General features: G+C 34.2%; 1 protein-coding gene across 2 annotated transcripts in view; it reads left to right on the top strand.

The window, feature by feature from the left end:
- Positions 1-19,818, top strand: part of ROCK1 (Rho associated coiled-coil containing protein kinase 1) — a 153,772-nt gene that overhangs the window by 71,708 nt on the left and 62,246 nt on the right. The window contains exons 10-13 of one of the 2 annotated variants that reach the window (XM_045849708.1): positions 4,178-4,337; positions 7,303-7,363; positions 11,380-11,465; positions 13,685-13,733. In XM_045849708.1, coding sequence (XP_045705664.1) covers positions 4,178-4,337; positions 7,303-7,363; positions 11,380-11,465; positions 13,685-13,733 — 356 coding nt within the window. Of the gene's footprint in view, positions 1-4,177; positions 4,338-7,302; positions 7,364-11,376; positions 11,466-13,684; positions 13,734-19,818 lie in introns of both variants that reach the window. The other variant, XM_045849707.1, reaches the window with a different exon arrangement.

Below are 19,818 nucleotides of genomic sequence, written 5' to 3'. Positions count from 1 at the left end.
TCTATTTTTAACTTACAATCTATGCTACTTATTCTCTGTACCTTTTGCCCCTCTCTCCTCCTCCCACTCCCCTGTTGCTAACCCTCCATGTGATCTCCATTTCTGTGGTTCTGTTCCTGTTCTAGTTGTTTGCTTAGTTTCTTTTGGTTTTGCTTTAGGTGTGGTCGTTAATTGTGAGTTTGCTGTCCTTTTACTATACATGTTTTTTCTTTATCTTCTTTTCTTAGATAAGTCCCTTTAACATTTCATAAAATAAGGGCTTGGTGATGATGAACTCCTTTAACTTGACCTTACCTGAGAAGCACTTTATCTGCCCTTCCATTCTAAATGAAAGCTTTGCTGGATAGAGTAATCTGGGATGTAAGTCCTTGTCTTTCATGACTTGGAATACTTCTTTCCAGCCCCTTCTTGCCTGCAAGGTCTCTTTTGAGAAATCAGCTGACAGTCTGATGGGAACTCCTTTGTAGGTTACTGTCCCCTTATCTCTTGCTGCTTCTAGGATTCTCTCCTTCATTTTTACCTTGGCTAATGTAATTATGATGTGCCTTGGTGTGTTTCTTCTTGGGTCCAACTTCTTTGGGGCTCTCTGAGCTTCCTGGACTTCCTGGAAGTCTATTTCCTTTGCCAGAATGGGGAAGTTCTCCTTTATTATTTATTCAAATACATGTTCAATCTGTTGCTTTTCCTCTTCCCTTTCTGGTACCCCTATAATTCGGAGGTTGGAACGTTTAAAGATGTCCTGGAGGTTCCTAAGCTTCTCCTTATTTTTTTGAATTCTTATTTCTCCATTCTTCCCTGATTGGTTGTTTTTTTCTTCCTTCTGGTTCACTCGATCATTTTGAGTCCCAGTTTCCTTCCCATCACTATTGGTTCTCCGTGCATCTTCCTTCATCTCTTTTATGGTAACCTGCATTTTTTTCATCTAATTTGCTCCCAAAATCAACCAATTCTATGAGCTTCCTGGTCACCAGTGTTTTGAATTGTGCATCTGATAGATTGGCTATCTCTTGGTCACTCAAAAGGATGAGTCCTGGGGCATTGATCTGTTCTTCTGTTTGAGACATCTCTCTCTCTCTCTCTCTCTCTCTCTCTCTCTCTCTCTCTCTCTCTCTCTCTCTCTCTCTCTCTCTTTTGTTCTGGTCGCTCCTGTTACGGTGAGGGGCGGAGCCTTAGGTGTTCACCAGGGCTGGGTACCCCAGTCACTAGATTGTGACGTTGTATGCGGGGGTGGGGATGGGGGTGGGAGGGAACAGTGGCAGTAACTCCATTCTCCTGGGACCTCAGTCCCTTCTCTGGGATCCTGGGTTGTGAGCTCTGCCCTGGTCCACAATCGCTGCCTCACGGGTCTGCCAGCCGCCACTTGCGTACTCAGGGTCCACCCGCTGCGATCTTGCGCGCCCCAGATGCCTTATGTGCTCCCAGTTGCCTTATGCACCCAATTCTCCCTGTTCTCTGCACACCCAGCTGCTCCTCTCTGCCCCTCCTACTGGTCTGAATGAATGGGTCTACTTCAACTTCTTGGCTGTCTGACTTCCATGCAGATAAATTCTCTGTCAGTTCTGGGTGCCATTCTCCCTCTAAATTGTTGTTGTTCCAGTCTTGGTTGTGCGTGGAGGTACGGTGTGTCCACTTATGCCTCCATCTTGCCAGAAGAGTCTCTGCCTATTTTTTAACTGAATTGTTTATCTTCCTGGTGTTGAGTTGTATGAGGTTTTTCTATATTTTGGAGATTAAACCCTTGTCAGGTGTATCATTGGCAAATATGTTCTCTACAGTGAGTTTCCTTTTCATTTTGATGATGGTTTCTTTAGCCATCCAGAAACTTTTTAATTCGATGTAGTTCACTTTGTTTCTGTATTTCTCTTGCCCTAGCAGATATATCAGCAAAAATATTGCTACATGAGATCTGAAATTTTACTGCCTATGTTTTCCTCTAGGACTTTTATGGTATCACAACTTATATTTAAGTCCTTTATCCATTTTGAGTTTATTCTGGTTTATGGTGTAAGTTGAGGGTCTAGTCTCACTTTTTTGCATGTACCAGTCTAGTTCTCCCAATACCACTTATTGAACAGACTGTTTTTACTCCATTGTATGCTTGTGCCCCCTTTGTTGAATACTAATTGATCATAGGTACATGGATGTATTTCTGGGCTCTCTATTCTGTTCCTTTGATATATGCATCTGTTCTTACGCCGGTAGCAGGCTGTCTTGATTACAGTGACCTTGCAGTATAGTTTAATATCAGGTATTGTGATTCCTCCAGCTTTGTTCTTCTTTTTCAAGGTTGCTGAGGCTATTTGAGGTCCTTTTTTGGTTCCATATAAATTTTTGAAATATTTGTTCTAGACCTGTGAAAGATGCCATTGGTATTTTAATAGGAATTGCATTGAATCTATAGATTGCTTTGGGTAGTATGGACATTTTAATGGTGTTAATTCTTCCACTCCATGAACATGGTATGTGCTTCCATTTATTTGTATTTCCCTCAATTTTTTTCTTCAGTGTTCTGTAGTCTTCCAAGTACAGATCTTTTACCTCCTTGGTTAAATTTATTCTTAGGTACTTTATTTTTCTTGTTGCTATAGTAAATGGGATTTTTTTTTAGTTTATATTTCTAATAATTCATTGTTGGTGTACAAGAATGCCTTTGATTTCTGAATAATACTTCGCATCCCATTACTTTGCCAAATTCACTTTTTAGGTCGAGTAGTTTTTTTGGTGGAGCTTATTGGGTTTTCTATGTACACTATCATGTCATCTGCGAATAATGACAGTTTTACTTGCTCCTTTTCAGTTTGGGTTTATTCTGGTTTATGGTATAAGTTGAGGGTCTAGTCTAGTCTCCTTTTTTTGCATGTACCAGTCTAGTTCTAATTCCTTTTATATTTTTTATGCCTTTTATTCCTTTTTTGTCTAATCGCTGTGGCCAGAACTTCCATTACTATATTGAATAAGAGTGATTAAAGCGGTACCCTTGTCTTGCTCCTGATCTTAAGGGAAATGCTTTTATTTTTTGCCCATTGAGCATGATGTTGGTAGTAGGTAAAAACTTACTTTTAGAATTCACTCTCTATAACAAGCTCGAAGGAAGATAGTAGTAGCATTAGTTTCATATAGTATTTTTTTGTGTAATGAAGATTTAAGCATTGTCATGTATGGCTTTATATTATTAAGTATGTATAAGCCTTGCCCACCTTCAAGTTTATAACTCTTAAAGATTCTGTATGCATATATTTTTAAAATTTTATATATTCATTCATTCATTCATTCATTCATTCCTCACCTAAGGATATACTTATTGCTTTTAGAGAGGGGGGAAAGGAGGGAGAGAGAGAGGGACAGAATCATTGATGTGAGAGAAGAACATCAATATGAGAGAGAAACACTGATTGGTTGCCTTTCATACATGCCTGACTGAGGACCGTACATGCAATCTTTCAGTTTTGGGGATGATGCCCAGCCAACTGAGCCACACTGTCCAGTTTCCCTTTTTCCTTACAGTCATTTCATAAATACCTCACTGCGTTGTTCCTTAATCACTTGATTCAGGAAAGGTAGCTAGTCTGAAAATATAGTTCAAAATACTCTGCTTCTTATAACTTAATCTTATACATAGTGAGTGAGGGGGGAGGATACCAATCATCTAGATTTTAGATTGAGTAAAAATATTTCAGCACCAAATTATTCCAGGACTCCAGGGTTCCAGTATTCCAGGATTACTAAAAAGCAACCTTGATTCCTAGTTCACTATAGAGCATATTAACAAACACAATACTCTATTTGAAACTAATTGACTTCGGTTACAATTCGTTATGCTATAATTTCTGAAAAGTGTTTTGTAGTCCTAACTGCTTTTGCATATTTTATGCTGTGGTATTCTAAAACAAACCTTAGTAATACTTGCCTTGTAATATGCAGATTAAATGTGAGATACAAATCGTAATAATAAATGATTTTGAAGTAAGATCATTGTTTTACAGAATTATACATGATCAATATCAATTGATTAATTATCCTAATAAAGCATACTATAATATGACTCACCCCATTTGGAATTTGTGATTTGCAAGTTACTTGTTTGTAAGAAACCATTAGTAGTTGGTTTAGAATCTTTGTTTCACTTGATTTTTACATTAAATTTGAAGTGAACTATTAATTTTGTTTTTATTTTTAGCTGTAGCACCAGTTGTACCTGATTTAAGTAGTGACATTGATACCAGTAACTTTGATGACTTGGAAGAAGATAAAGGAGATGAGGAAACATTCCCTATACCTAAAGCTTTTGTTGGCAATCAACTCCCTTTTGTAGGATTTACTTATTATAGCAACCGTAGGTAAGTATGATTTTAGGGACAGGTACTAATTGTGTAGTCCTATTGTTTTCTTAGGGACATCTAAAAATCATTTTAAGAGCTTTAAGGTAGATTTTAATGGTATAAAAAGAGATATTTTAATATTCCATTTTTCAGCAATGTGTGATACTTCTAGTATTATATATTTAATTTCTTTCAGACTCATCCACGTTCAGGATATCAGTTTTCAGAAATTCTTTGTTTTTGATACACTATATTACTTAAAGTTATAGCAATTAATAGGTTAAAAGATTCTGTTAATACTAGTATTTTGGATAATCTTGTTATCCAAAGAGTTCTGGCTTTATAAAATACATTTGGGAACAACATACAGTTGTCTAGTATTATCCTAACTGTATTGATAATACCAAAGGCCTATAATTTTTAGTTCTTCAAAAATTATGATCCCTCCCCAAAACTGCTAAATGAATTCACCATGTCTTACAACATGTAAGACGTTGTGGCCTTAAATTAGGCAAATAACTTTGACCTTTTATGCCTCTATTTCCTCAAAAATAGTGAAGATGATTATGATGATAGTGATAATACTAGTTTCATAGGGTTGTTGTAAGGGTTAAGTAAATCAAAACAGTAATATACTTAGAACAATACTTTACATGGAATAAGCAGTCAGTATTAACTGTTATTAATAGTATGAGCTAATGTTAGCTTTAGTGTTTTCATGTGCACTTCAGATATAGGTTAAACATTTAATATTATTTTCCTTGGCTGAGCATTTATTTATTCATTCATTCAACAAGCATATTTGACATCTTACTCTTTGTGAGGTATATACTAAGCACCTAGGTACAGGGAAAGAATGAGTAAGTTATAGTACCTTCTCTTGAGATGTTCATATCCTAGCAAGAATATGGATAAATTATATAATATAGGTTGGAAAGAACTACACAATAGAAATCTAAACAAAGTGCTGTACCAATATATAGTGAGCCATATGGCAACATTTACTGGGTATGTCAAATCTACTTATTAAATTTATGTTTAAAGTATATACTTTTAATTAAATTATAGTCCATCAGAGTGGCATTAGATATTTTAATTGCTTTGAGTAATTGTTAAGTTTGTGGTTATTATAAGTTAACCTTATTATAAAGTGAAGCCTTTTGTCATTTTAGTCATAACTTTTTAATAAGAGCGAATTCAGGTCAAGTTTAGAAAACACGAAGGCAATTTAGTCCTGGCTCATGCATTTGTATTGTAACCTAAATGTAAGACAGTATTGGATACTTTTTGTTGTATCCCCAGTCAGGTAGGTAATTTGAGTTTTGACCCTTAGAAAAGTCCCATATTTTAATTCTTTTTCCTCCTAACACTCCATGAGTATAATATTATAGCTATTTTATATTGAAATAAATACACAGAGAAGCCTTAAAGCAGTTTTTGCTGAAACATCCCCCTTTTGAAAAAATTTTTATCAATTATTCTCTGGCTTGGTTTTTGAAACACTTGACATGTTGATATAAACAACCCTCAATGTTTTTTGGATTTTCTGTAGATAATTGCAGTTAATTACTTTATTCAAGGTCATCTATACAAAGCTAATTTGAATTAGATAAACATTATACTATTTGTACTATGTTGTCATGCACTTGATTATGTTCTCTGGTTTTTCTCTTGTATTCTTCATATGTTGCATATCTCAAACTAACTTTCTGGTTCTTAAAAGTAGAAATTGAACTGTGTTTTTAAGCACCACTACTTTATTGAGTAATATACTATTGTTTAGTAAATGCATTTAGATTATGTGAATGGTCAAGGGGACAGCTACTCTTAATAAAGAAAAAATCAGAAAAGTATTGATTAGCCATATTGTAATATATCTAATATTATAGGACTATACAATACAGGAATAAGTATAATTTTGAATTACTGGTGTAAAATAGAAAACTTCTGAAATTGTTACTCCTGAAATCTAAACATATTTTTGATTACCAAGGGCAGAGATCTTTATTGCTGAAGTATAGCTGAATTAAAAATTATTTTAAAAATAGCCTTAAACTTTTTCACTACATTACTAATAATCTAACACCTCTTTCATTTAAAAAAGTTACCTGAATTACCAGATTTTATATAAAAACAACAATATGGAAAAGAACCTTGAAAGAAAAAAAAAAGAAGTAGAAGAGCAAATGGATGGGTACCCTTGGTGTTCTTACATTCCCAGTGCTGCACTCAGGAAAACTTGTCAACTTTGTAGAAGGCTAAATATCAACTTCAGTTATATAGCATGTTAAATTTAGAAGGTATCTTATAGATCAAACAGTATAATCTCTTACCTAATTCAGATTCTACTGGCATTGCTATATATTTTTATTTATATTACATAATGTAGAATTTTGCACTGAATTTATGAATTACGTAGTAGTCAGTGGAATTAAATTGTAGTACATCTAAAGTTTGTCATTTGTCACATGGGACCTTTTCTCTACCAATCTACTACATAGCTGCTGTTGTCTCTTGATTATTTTATTCTCTAGCTGATCTGAATAATTTTCCAAGGAAAACATAGGAAGTGATATATTTTCCTACTGTTTCTTTTAGAACATTGTTATATATATTTAATGGTAGTTAAAGGACATTTGATTATCTTCTGTCTTTCACTATTAATATCTAGTACAGTAACAACTGCCCCACAATAGCTGTAAAGTATACTGTCGTTATTTGGTGTCTTTTTGAGAGAGTTCTGGTTAACCAAGGCTGGGGCTATAGTAGTGGCAATAGTAGATGTAGTAATAATAGTGTAATAGTTATAGCAAGGTAGAAGTAGCAGGGGCAGCATGGCAACAGCAACCTTACGTGTACTCCATTTTTGAAAGCAGAGCAAGTACAATACTGAATAAAAAATAAACATGTAGTATTTGTTATTCATTGTTATTGGACATTAGACAGTTTTATGTTTTACTTGTAACATCTTTTTTCCTTTCAGATACTTATCTTCAGCAAATCCTAATGATAACAGAACTAGTTCCAACACAGATAAAAGCTTGGTAGGCATTTTCTTACTCTTTTTAAAAAAGTTATCTTGTGGATAATGTATTTTGCATGCATGATATTAAGTAAAGTTATATTGCTTCTGAATATGTAGTGAACTTAAATTTCTTTTTATTTTGCCTTTTAATCAGTTTTTAATTTTTTAATATCAGTTGACATACAGTGTTATATTAGTTTTAGGTGTACACCCCAGTGGTTAGATATTATATAACTTATTAAGTGATATTTATGAAAGAGATTTATCCTGATAAATCTCATACCCATCTGACACCATACAGTTATTAGAATATTATTGACTGTATTCCCTATGCCGTGCCTATTCTGTAACCAGTTTATAATTCTTAATCCCTTCACTTTTTTCACCCATCCTCTCAACCCCTTCCCATCTAGCAACTGTCAAAATGGTGAACTTAAAATTTTTCCATTTATTTTTATTAGTGACACTATTACAGATGTCCCCATTTTCCCCTCCTTAGCCCACCTCCACCCAGTCCCCAACCCCGTTCCCTCCGACCATCACCACACTGTTGTCTGTGTCCATGGGTCATGCATATATGTTCTTTGTCTTATCCTTTTCCCTTTCTTCATTCAGTGACTCCTCCTCCCTCCCCTCTAACAGTTGTCAGTCTGTTCCATGTATCCATGCCTCTGTTTCTATTTTGTTAATTAGATTCCACATATAAGTGAGATCATGTGGTATTTGTCTTTCTCTGACTGGCATATTTCACTTAGCACAATAATATCCAGGTCTATGCTGACACAAAAGGTAAAAGTTCCTTCTTGTGGTGAACTTAAATTTTTATAGATTTTTATAGTACTTTTTACCTACTGTCTGTTCTCTAGTTTGATTTCTTGCCTAAATATCAAATGGGATATTACATGTGAGGGCAGATGATAAACTGTAAATTGCTACACAGATGGGCAGTTTGGTCTTTCTAATCCCTTGGGATTAGGAATTTATGATACATCAGTGTATCAGTAAGGGTCTTGACAGGAAAATAGATGACACATTCGAAAGATTTAAATGAGGAGAGTTCTGTATATGTGATAAAATATGCTTAACACAAAATTTACCATTTTAACCAGTTTATAAATAAGCATTAAGCACCTTCACATTGTTAAGCAACTATTAACCACCATCCATGTCCAGAACCTTTTCTTCATCGAGACTAAAACTTTATATCCATTAAACTCCCCATTTCTCCCTCCCCCATCTTCCTAGTAACCATTATTCTACTTTCTATCTCTCCAAATTTGACTACCTTAGGTACCTCATATAAGTGGACTCACATAATTTTTTACTTTTTGTGATTGGTTTATTTCACTTAATATAATGTCCTCAAGGTTCATCTTTGTAGCATGTATCAGTTTTATTCCTTTTTGAGGCCAAATATATTCTATTAAATGTATAAATTACATTTTGTTTATTCATTAAATGAAGACAGTTTAATGAAGAGATTATTAACAGTGGTAGGAGCAGGATCAAGGGAAGCAATAAATAAAGGATGCTAAAGCACCCAATGATTAACAAGGAGAAGTCATTGCCCCTAGTCTGAAGGAACTAGGAGAGGCAAATCTTGTTGCTACAGCTCTTCGCAAACATAAAATCATAAAAGAGGAGCATAGAAGATAGAACACTACTAGAACCACAGTAATTCAAGAGGAGTGTGGGGAGAGTGAACAGAACTTCATTTTTCCCACTTTCTGATTTCCTACTGCTCTTCCCTGTAGGCTGAAAACAACCTTAAAATTATAGGGCAACAGAATGCAGGTCATCCAGTCTGACAGTCTGATGGATCTTCAATGAGGAAAGGGAGAAGGGAGCAAATGGAGAGTGACTACTGGTTTGTCCACTGAAAATTAGTGGAAGTAAATATTAGAGACATGAGTCCTTTCTGTTTTCATATAGATTCAGGAGATAGAGGTTAAAGTAAAAATCTTGCTTGCTTAGTTTTGAAAATGTCCTTTTGGGTAATCCAAATCTTTCTTACAAATATCAGAAATAATTATCTGGCCATTCTTAGATAATTTTTAAACTCTTTACTATAATTGACATAATTGTAACTGAGGAGGTAAATAACAGTCATTTTTTAGAAGCTTGATATAATTCTTCTCTTTCTCCTTGATATTTTAACTTTTAAGTGTAAGAGAACATGTGATAAGGGAAGGGGGAAAAAGAGAAGTGAACTATGTGAGTACCTGTTAACTGGGTCTTTTTCTCTTAAATTCTCTTTCTAGTAGAGTTATTTGCCAAGTTATATAGCTAACAAGAGCTCAAAAGTCTTTAACATTTAATCACCTTTGACCTATGGAAGGTGACAATAGGAGGTCTTGCAACCTATTTCTCGGTGTGTTACTTATCTGTAGGATCAATAGTACATCAGGACTTCAAAAAATATTCAGTGGAATCATGTTTTAGGGGGCTGATCTCTTTTGTTGGTGATTGCCATAACTTTCTTTCATTGGCTGTTGCCTTTTTATCTTTTGGTCTGGTAAGATCACAGGGGAAGAAGAAAACATTGGCATGCCTAGTATTTCTGTTCACCCAGAAGTAAATATAAAAGTCAGCTAATTTAATTTTTAACTCTTCCTTGAAAGCCTTCTAGCAGAGAAGCTAGTGAACAACTTTGTGATTGCCCAATACAATGAATAATTTTCATTCCATAACTTAATTTTCTGTTTTGCTGCATTTGTCACTAATTTCTTCTCCTTAGAAGTGTTTATAACTTTTTCCTGTTCTCATTCTTAGTTTTTTTTTTCTTTCTGCCTCTTTGGATTTTATTTTCAGTCCACTTTGCAGATTCTCTTCTCCCCTCCTCACATCCTTTTTCCTTCTTCCCTCTCTCCCCCTTTAATTACTAAATGTTTCTCAGGATGGTTCCGATCTTGGCTCTCTGTTCATGTTCTGTAGGTAATCTCATATATATCCAGCTTTTTCCTCTGAGCTCCATACCTGAATCTCCTTTTTCTCTCTAACTGGGCTTCTCTTCGTACACATCTCTCAGGCACCTCAACCTATGCTAAACCTAAACTCAGTTCTTCTCTCTCCATCCCCTTCCCAGCAGTTCTTATTGTTACTTGCATTTGTAATGGTACTCTGTTCTTATTTCTAATCAGTTGTTAGGTTATAAATTCTGCCTTCTAATTTGCACGGTTACGTACTTCCTCCCCTCATTCCTCTAGCCTCTGCCTTGTATCAGACCTCTATACTCTTTTGCCTAAACTGTTTCAATAGCTTATTAAGTGGTTGCTTTGTCTAGAATTTTTCTACCCTCTAATCTATTCACCTTATTACTGAAATGATGTTTCTAAAATGTCAGTACTATGTCATTTTTCTTTTTAAAATGCTTATATATCTAAGCCCTCCACTCCTTCTTGCATACAAAGATCATGGTCTTGCTCACCTTTCAGGTGTTAATGTTATTTGTTCTCCCTGTTGTACTATGTGTTCTGCCTGTAGTTAGTTTCTTTCAGTCTCCCAAATATATCATGTTTTCTTCTGCCTCTACTTTGGCAAGGCTCAAATGCCTTCCTACTACCATCTTTTCCGCTTGGTAAGTATGATTAATCTTGTAGGTTTCATCTCAAACTTTACATCTTCCTGAGAGAATTGGATGTGACTTCTTACATTCATAACATTTTACATGTATTTTATTATCACTTACTACATTATATTGTAATTTTTGTGTATATGTCTATGGGTGACTATAGGTTCTTTCCATACTCTCATTCTCCCATGCTTCACTATTTAACTGTTAGCTTAATAAGAACAGTTACCAAATCTTTTTTTATTTTTGTATTACTATTCCCCCCATGGTGCCTGACGTATGTGTAGGTGTTGGGGGGAAATACTTGTTAAATTAATAATAAAATGTCAGATAGAAAGGAAAATGGTAAGATTGAATCAAACAATTCCCACATAAACTGTGTAAAATGGTAACATAAACTTAACGATTTTTAAATTCTCTATGAATATTCTTAGTAGAATGAGTTTTGTTTTCAATTAAAGCAGGAAAGTTTGCAAAAAACAATTTATAAGCTGGAAGAACAGCTACATAATGAAATGCAGTTAAAAGATGAAATGGAGCAGAAGTGCAGGTAAGAGAATAATTATGTTTTTTACATTAAAAGTTGTACAGCAAAGCTTATTTAAAGCTTGCACTCTGTAAACACTGGAAAATAAGCAGAAGTAAGATGGGGATATAAAGGTTACTACTGATACACAGTCAATGAAGAATGTTTTGCTTAGAATTGGAAAGTAACATGTATGTTGGCATTAGTTATAGAGGTGTTTTCCTCAGAATATAAAATGCATTTGTTCCCCTAAGGTCTTTATTAAAAAACTATATGGTGTTGATTCATTTTGTACCCGATTTATTGCTTTTCTCTCCTATTTTAATTAGATAGCTGAAAGAGCAGATTAGTTTGCATTACATAAGATGCTTTCTAAAATGTAAATATTGTTGAAGATTAAAATTCACTAAGTTTCAGATACAGACATTCTGTTTTCCACTATGATCTTTTTAGGGCAGTAATCAGATTTTTTTCCATGAATCTAAATTTAATAAGAGTATATATTTATGAAAAAATAGATTATTTTAAATAACGTAGCATAATGATGAGTTATTATTACTTAGAACTTTTTATAATTACATTTTTAGTGGATATATTGAATAAATGAAATACAGAGGTAATATAGAAATAAAGTATGCAACAAATGGAATATGGAAAACTGGCAATTTTGTGATCAGGGTAAAAGAAAACAAGTAAAATTCTCACTGCATACCATTCCTGATAGATTAAGTAGTTAAGCATATAATGCAGATCTCTCTTTAGAACAGCATTTGATTAAAAGTAAATAATTAACTGATGCTAGGATTTGCAATGGATTTCTAAGTATAAAATACAGAAATAAGGGAAGGAAATAAATAGATGCTATTGCATATGCGTTGAGAAGTTGCTACATCTAAAAAATACTATAATCAAAAGGTAAATGACAAAAGTAGTGGTGGTGGTGGTGGTGGTGGTAGGGATCTTTTTGACGAAGAAAATAAGAATGGCCAAAGTGGCCAGTAATCACATGAAAATGGGGGAGGAGGGATGCGGGTGGCTAAGATGAGTCTGGGAAGATCAACAGAATCTAGAATTTGGATAACTTTGTTTTTGACAAGCTAAGAAATTTGTAATTTTTATCCCTAAGGTTGATGGGAAAACATTGAAAGTTATTAAACTCTAATAAGTTTAAAAGAAAAACTCTTAGAAATAGAAGTAAAAATCTGATCAAATTTGCTTTTTAAAAAGAAGTCTCGTTAGTTGGCAGCACTTGACATTTATTAATTCGATTATATGGGAATGAGGGAAGAAGATGAGTCGAGGATGATTCCCGGGTGGTATCCTTCACTAAGGGACACTTGGAGAAGAAGCAGATTAGTATTGTGGGTAGGGGTATGGAGCAGAGGGAATAAGTGTAGTTCTGGAAATGCAGAATATAGTATTTGATGAGATATCCATGGAAACGGTTGTATATATAAATTTGAAGCTCAGAATTCTGTTCAGGGACAAAGAAAATAAATTGTGATGAAGATCATACACTTTCAGTTTATCTTAAGTTGCACAAGTTGCTAGTGGGTATATTCAAAGGCATATCTATCTATCTATCTATCTATATATATATATATATATATGCCACCTTTCACTTTGTTTATTTAATCTTGTACTAAAAGTTAAATGACTAATTTTTATTTAGTAGCAAGTATTGCATAAGTGACATTAGGGGTCCTTAACCTGGAATCCATAAAGGGTCCATGAATGATATTTGAGGTCTTTAAACTTAAATGAGAAGGTGATAATATTTTCTCTAACTTACAAGTGAAATTCAGCATTTCCTTTCATTATGAGCATAGGCAATAATTTGCAATAACTGAATTTTTTATCACCAATAGAAATTATATTTTATTATAATAGTTATCTCTAAATATGATTTGTGCTCACTGCTACTTTGAAATTATTGCCATTAGATCTTGTGATTTAATAAATTAACAAAAAAGCACACACATTACTAAATCACACATTCTTTTAAGTTTATGACTATATTTAAGTATAATCTTTGCTTTTTTTAATCCTATGATTTTATTTTATGCTTCTAAAAATATTATTCTGAGAAAAGGCAGTAGGCTTCATCAAACTGCCAAAGAGATCCACAGCACAAAAAATGTTGTGAAATCTTAGTTAAATCGAACAGAAAGAAGTGTGGGGTTCCACCCATGGTCAATAAAAAATAAACATATTTCTAATCTATAATGCTTTTGTTTTTACAGAACTTCAAACATTAAACTAGACAAGATAATGAAAGAATTGGATGAAGAGGTAATTTTTGTTTTCTAATGAAACATGTTCCTTTTTAAGAGTTTCCCCCCCCCTTTTTCAGATTGTTTCATTTCATAAGAAAATTACGTTTGAACTTTATAGGTTGAAATATAAAGAATTATGATGAGAGCTCCACGTAGGAGTTGCAGGTTCCAGTAATGTAGATTAGATTATACTTTAGTCTCTTCTGTAATTTTATTGTAGAACACTTGAAATTTTAGCACAAAAATTTCATTTCAGTTGTGATATTTGCAAATCAGTGACACAGGAGCAAAAGAATCAAGATCAGAAATTGAATCTGCAGCTGCAACCAAAAAAGACAAATAGGAAAGAGGAAAGAATACAATTTCAAAAGGACTGATTAACAATTTCATGTGAACAAATGGGAAATAATATTGATTTAAAAATTATGTGTGTTTTCCATTGTCATCTAACATGTTTTTATTATCAGGGAAATACAGCATAAACATTTCTTGATACAGATGTTTGTTTGCAAATATGTAATACATTTTCATTCCCTTTGGTTAACTTGTAAAAGTCTTTCTACCACATGAATGAAGGTCCTTTGAAAAGACATACACTTGGTGTCATCTTCCGCTCATTGATTATTTCCTTTGACCTTTTAGATTCAATCTTTTTGATGGTTTATAGTGTTAGTGGTAGGGTTTTGTTGCTTTCTTTTCTCATTTGTAGCTTTGGATATACATATAGTTATCTGAGAAGATTTAGATAATATTTTACCAATCTGCCATTAGTCATTGTGTACTCAGCCTAGCACTACTTATTTGATAATATGTATTTAAGAAATATATATTTGATAATAAGTAAGAAGTCCTTTTTGCATATTCTCTACTTTTTATTCCATTTCTGAAACCGATAAAATTCAAGTGTGCTAGTAGATTCAAGTTATTCAGCTTTCCAATTCAAGGTAGAAAAGAGATCTTAATTATAACATTGGAATACAGTAGTCCTCCCTTGTCTGCTAGGAATACGTTTCAAAACCCCTAGTGGATCCCTGAAACACCCAATATACTATGCTTTTTTCTTTTACATACATCCCTTTTCACTTAAAGGAACCACTTTATGGCTTTCCTTGGACATATCTGAATTGCCACCATCACATCTCTTGAGCTTTGGGGCCGTTATTAAGTAAAACCATGAGCACTGTGATACCATGACTATTTGATAACCAGGATGGGGAGCCTATACAGACAGCATCGGTATGCTGGACAAAGGGATGATTCACATCCAAGGCAGTACAGTGTGAGATTTTATCACATTGCTCAGAATTGTGTACAGTTGAAAACTTAGGAATTGTTTATTTCTGGAATTCTCCACTTAATATTTCTGGACTTAGTTGACTGCAGGTAACTGAAACTGTGGAAAATGAAACCATGGAAAATGAAACCACAGATAATGGACTGCTATAATCTTGCTTCTGAAAAAATGGAGTAAAAGTACTTTTCCCCTATTTCCCCTACAAAGTACAGCTAAAAAAGCCTTGACATTAATTATAAGACAAATGTAAAAAAGATTCTGAATGGTAAAGAGAAAGCAGACCAGCTAGAGGACTTGGGTCCCAAGAAATGACATAGAAACAAGTACTATGGATTTTGTTTTCACAGCATCTATCCCAGACTGTGTGCTGGAGAAACCAGCAATCTGGAAACACCAACCAGCACAGACAAGAAAAGCCTCTCTCTTTAGCCAGTGGACCAGAAAAGGGTCAGGTTAGCAAGTCAGAAAACTTACATAATTACTTAATCACTGCTCGAGTCAGCCAAACACAGCATAAAAAATGTAACGCCACTCTCACCGGCAAATGCTAAATGAAAAGCCTAGATTTTCAGCCATCTGATGCGGTGGTGTCAGAGAAAATCCAATGGAGAGACTTTTGTATCCATTGAGAAATAACAAATCTTCCCCCCACCTCCCCAGGCAGTGTCATTGGAAACCATGTAGGGAGTCTAGTTTTTCTACTGAACTCAACAAGCAACCCTATCCACTCCCTGCTGGGGTGGTGTCAGAAAAGTCCAGGTAGTGAGTTTGAATCTTTAACACTGAAATGACAAGCCTTCCCTGCTCAGCCATGGTGTTATCAGTGGAGGCCTGGTAGGGTACCAGAACTCCCATTTCCATCCAACAGTAATGAGGACCCATGCCCCCACAATCTCTGTGTCTTTAAAGGTCAAGTGGAAAACCTACATTTTTACCTCCATCTGGCAGAAAGGAGGCAATATCTCACTAATCCCACTAGAACAATGACAAATGAGCCCTGCCAAAATCGAAGACTTAAGTAAGATATGGAACATTGTAAAATAATACCCAAAATGTCCAGGTTTCTGTTGAAACAATAAACACAATAAACAGATTCCAACACTGATGTAACAGTTGTTAAAATTATCTGACATGGATTTAAAGGAATCATCATAAATATGTTTCAGTGAGTAACTACAAACATTTGAAACATGAAAAATTTGTTAGAAAGTCTCAGAAAAAAATAGAAAGTCTTAGCAGACACATAGAAGATATAAAGTAGAACCAACAAAAAATAACAGTAGATAAAAATTTCAATGAGTGAGTTCAACAGCAGAATGAAGGATACCAAGTAAAGAATCGGAGAACTTGAAGAGAGAACAGTAGAAATTATACAGTGTGAATAACAGTGAAAAAAGTGTATCATAGAAATGTACACATAAAACCTATATATAATCTTACTAACCAATGTCACCTCAATAAGTTTAATTTAAAAAATGTTTTTAAAGTTCTAACATTTGGATCATTGAAATTGCTGAGGGAGAGGAGAAAGGGGGCTGAAAATTCCACAAATTTGGCAAGCCATGAACCTACAAAGAGACAAACCTATAAGAAGTGAAGTGAACCACAAAGAGAATAAACCCAAAGATACTGACGCCATGATGCACAATGGTCAGACTTCTGAAAACTAATGACAAAGAAGAAATTTTGTATTCAGCAAAAGATACTTAACTAGTGGGAAGATTATTACAAATGACAGCAGATTTCTTATCAGAAACCATGGAGGGTGGAGGAAGTGTCACAGTATTTTTCAGTGGCTGAAAAAGGAAACTGTCAACCCAGCAGTCTTTGTGCAATGAAAAATCCTTTCTAATGAAGATTACAGCATTCTCAGATGGAAGAAAGCTTAAGAGAAGTTGTCACCTACACACCTTCCCTAAAAGATTTGCTAAAGGAAATTCTCTAAATATATAGAGGAAATGGTAAAAGACAGAATCTTGACATATTAGGAAAGAAGAAAGAACAACAGAGTAAAAATATGGCTAAATACAATACACTTGCCTTCTCCTTTTGAGCTTTTACATATTATTTTTAACAGTTGAAGCAGAAATTACATTATTGGCTACTGTGGTTCTGTATATTTGTAGAAGGAATATTTAATGTAATTATACACAGGAGGATAAAGAGATATAAAGGCAGGTATAGGTTTTATGATTTCATTAAACTGGAAAGATGTCAACACCAGTAGACTGTGATGAACTATGTACAAATTGATACCCTAAAAAACACTAGATAAATCAAAATAGAATACTAAAAAATGTTCAAGTAATCCACAAAAAGAGAAAAAAAACTAAAACAAAAATGGGAGACTGGGAGACTTAATTCTAACATCAATAATTACATTAAATGTAAATTAAATAAAGCAGCAATTACTTTTTAAAATGATATGAGAGAGAGAAAAAAAAAACATGGATCTGCCATTCCACCCACTTAAGCATTCATTGGTTGATTCCTATACGTGCCCTGATCCAAGGACTCAGCCAGCAGACTTGGCGTATCAGGACAATGCTCCAACCAACTGAGTTACCTGACCAGGGCCTAAATGTAGCAGCAATTAAAAGAAATATATTTCCAGAGTAGATTTTTTTAAATGACCTAATTATATGCTGCCTACCAGAAGTTCCCTGTAAATGTAACAATATAGATAATTTGAAAGTAAGAGGATGGGAAAATATATCATGCAAACATTAGCAAAAAAAGTAATAGCAATGTTAATAATCAGGTAAATTAGACTTCAGGACAAAGAATGTGATTAGTAGGGGCAGAGAACTATATCACATAATGATAAAAGGTCAGTCCACTAATAAATTACATTCCTAAGTTTATACTCATCAAACAACAAAGCTACAAAATAAGTGAGGCAAAAGGAGAAATAGATAAATCCACAATTATTGTTGGGAGACTTCAATATCAGTCCATAAATAGAGAATCTGAAAACATGTAGGAGACTGAACCACACCATCAAACAACTACAAGATCTAGTCAGCATTGATAGAATCTTCCACCCAGCAACATCAAAGTACACATTCTGTTCAAGCACTCAAGGAACACATTCTAAGATAGAGCACATCCTGAGCAAACTCCTACTAATTTTAAAGAATTGAAGTCATACAGAATATGTTCTCTGACCAAAATATAATTAAACTAGAATGAATAGCAGAAAGATCATCAGGCAGATCTGCAAATACACAGAAACCAAACAACACAGTTCTAAATAATCCACAGATAAAAGAGGAAATCTTGAAGCAAAAGAAAAAATGTCTTGGAATGTGAATAATATCTCATAAGTTAGGTTAAAAAGTTATGGCTGTTCATCTTTTAAAAATATATTTGAACAACAAAAGTGAAAATAAAACATGAAAATTTATGGAATGCAGCTACCATAGTACTCTGAGGGTAATTTGTATATTAAGTGCTTTCATTAGAAAAAATTAAAAAGTCTCGAGTCATTTATCTATATTTGCACCTCAGGAACCTGGAAGAGCAAAAATAAGGAAGGAAAAATAAAGATAAGATCAGAGATCAATGGAATTGAAAACAAAAACAGAAAAACCAATAAAAGCAAAAAGTAGCTGTTTGGAAAGATCAACAAAATTGACAAACCTCTAGCAAGACTGACAAGGGAAAAAGAGAACACAAATGTGCTGTATCATAAATAACATGCCTAGCTTATGTGCCTCAGTAGATTGAACACTGACCTGGGAACTAAAAGGTCATTGTTTCAATTCCCAGTCAGGGCACTTGCCTGGGTTGTAAGCCAGGTCTTCCAGTTGGGGGCATGCAAGAGGCATCTGATCAATATATCTCTTGTGCATTGATATGTCTCTCCCTCACTTTCTCTCTCCTTTCTCCTCTCTATCTAAAAATAAATATCTTTTTTAAAAGAAGACATAACACAAGGCATACACACATCAAAAGGATCATAAGAACTCTGCAAAAAATTATAAACACATAAATGTAAAATTTAGATTAAATGAACTAATTCCTACTAAAATGCAAACTACCACCACTCACACAATGTGAAATAGATTATTTGAAAAGCCCTGTATAACTTCTGAAATGAATTTATAATTTAAGAGATCCCTCAAAAAGTAATCACCAGGACCAGATGATTTTACTAGAGAATTCTTCTAAGCATTCAAGAATTAACACCAATTCTATACTATCTCGTCCAGAAAATATAAAAGGAGGGAATGCTTCCCAATGAACTCCAAGACATTACTGCAAAGAAAACTATAGATCAGCATTCCTCAATTTATAACCAACTGATTTTTGAGAAAGGTACAAAAATAACTCAATAGAGGAAGGATAATAGTGCTAGAGCAATTGGATATCGATAGGCCAAAATATAAACTTCAACTTAAATCTCACAGCATATGTAAAAATTAACTCAAAATGAATCTTATATTTAAATGCAAACATAAAAATATAAAATTTTATGGAAAATCCTTGGACCTTAACAGCTTAATGAAGAGTTCTTAGACATGACACCACAAACATGATCCATGTAAAGGAAAAAAATTTAATAAATTGGAATTTGTCAAAATTAACAATATTTGCTCTGTGAAAAAACCCTAATAAGACCCTAGCCAGTATAGTTCAGTTGGTGAGAGCTAACTGAAGGGTTTCGGGTTTGATTCCTCTGACCTCCAGCACTGGGATAGCAACTCAAATGACTCTAGGGTCATATGGGGAGGAACTGAATTGTCTGGCATTAGGGGGGTGAGCTGGGAGGCAGCTTTATCCCAGACAAAAGTGCTGACAGAGG

This window comes from Phyllostomus hastatus, unplaced genomic scaffold, assembly GCF_019186645.2.
Source record: "Phyllostomus hastatus isolate PE091 unplaced genomic scaffold, TTU_PhHast_1.1 phas_contig_80, whole genome shotgun sequence".
NCBI lineage: Eukaryota > Metazoa > Chordata > Mammalia > Chiroptera > Phyllostomidae > Phyllostomus > Phyllostomus hastatus.
Note: the sequence above shows the minus strand (reverse complement) of the source record. Positions and strands in the feature narration are given on the sequence as shown.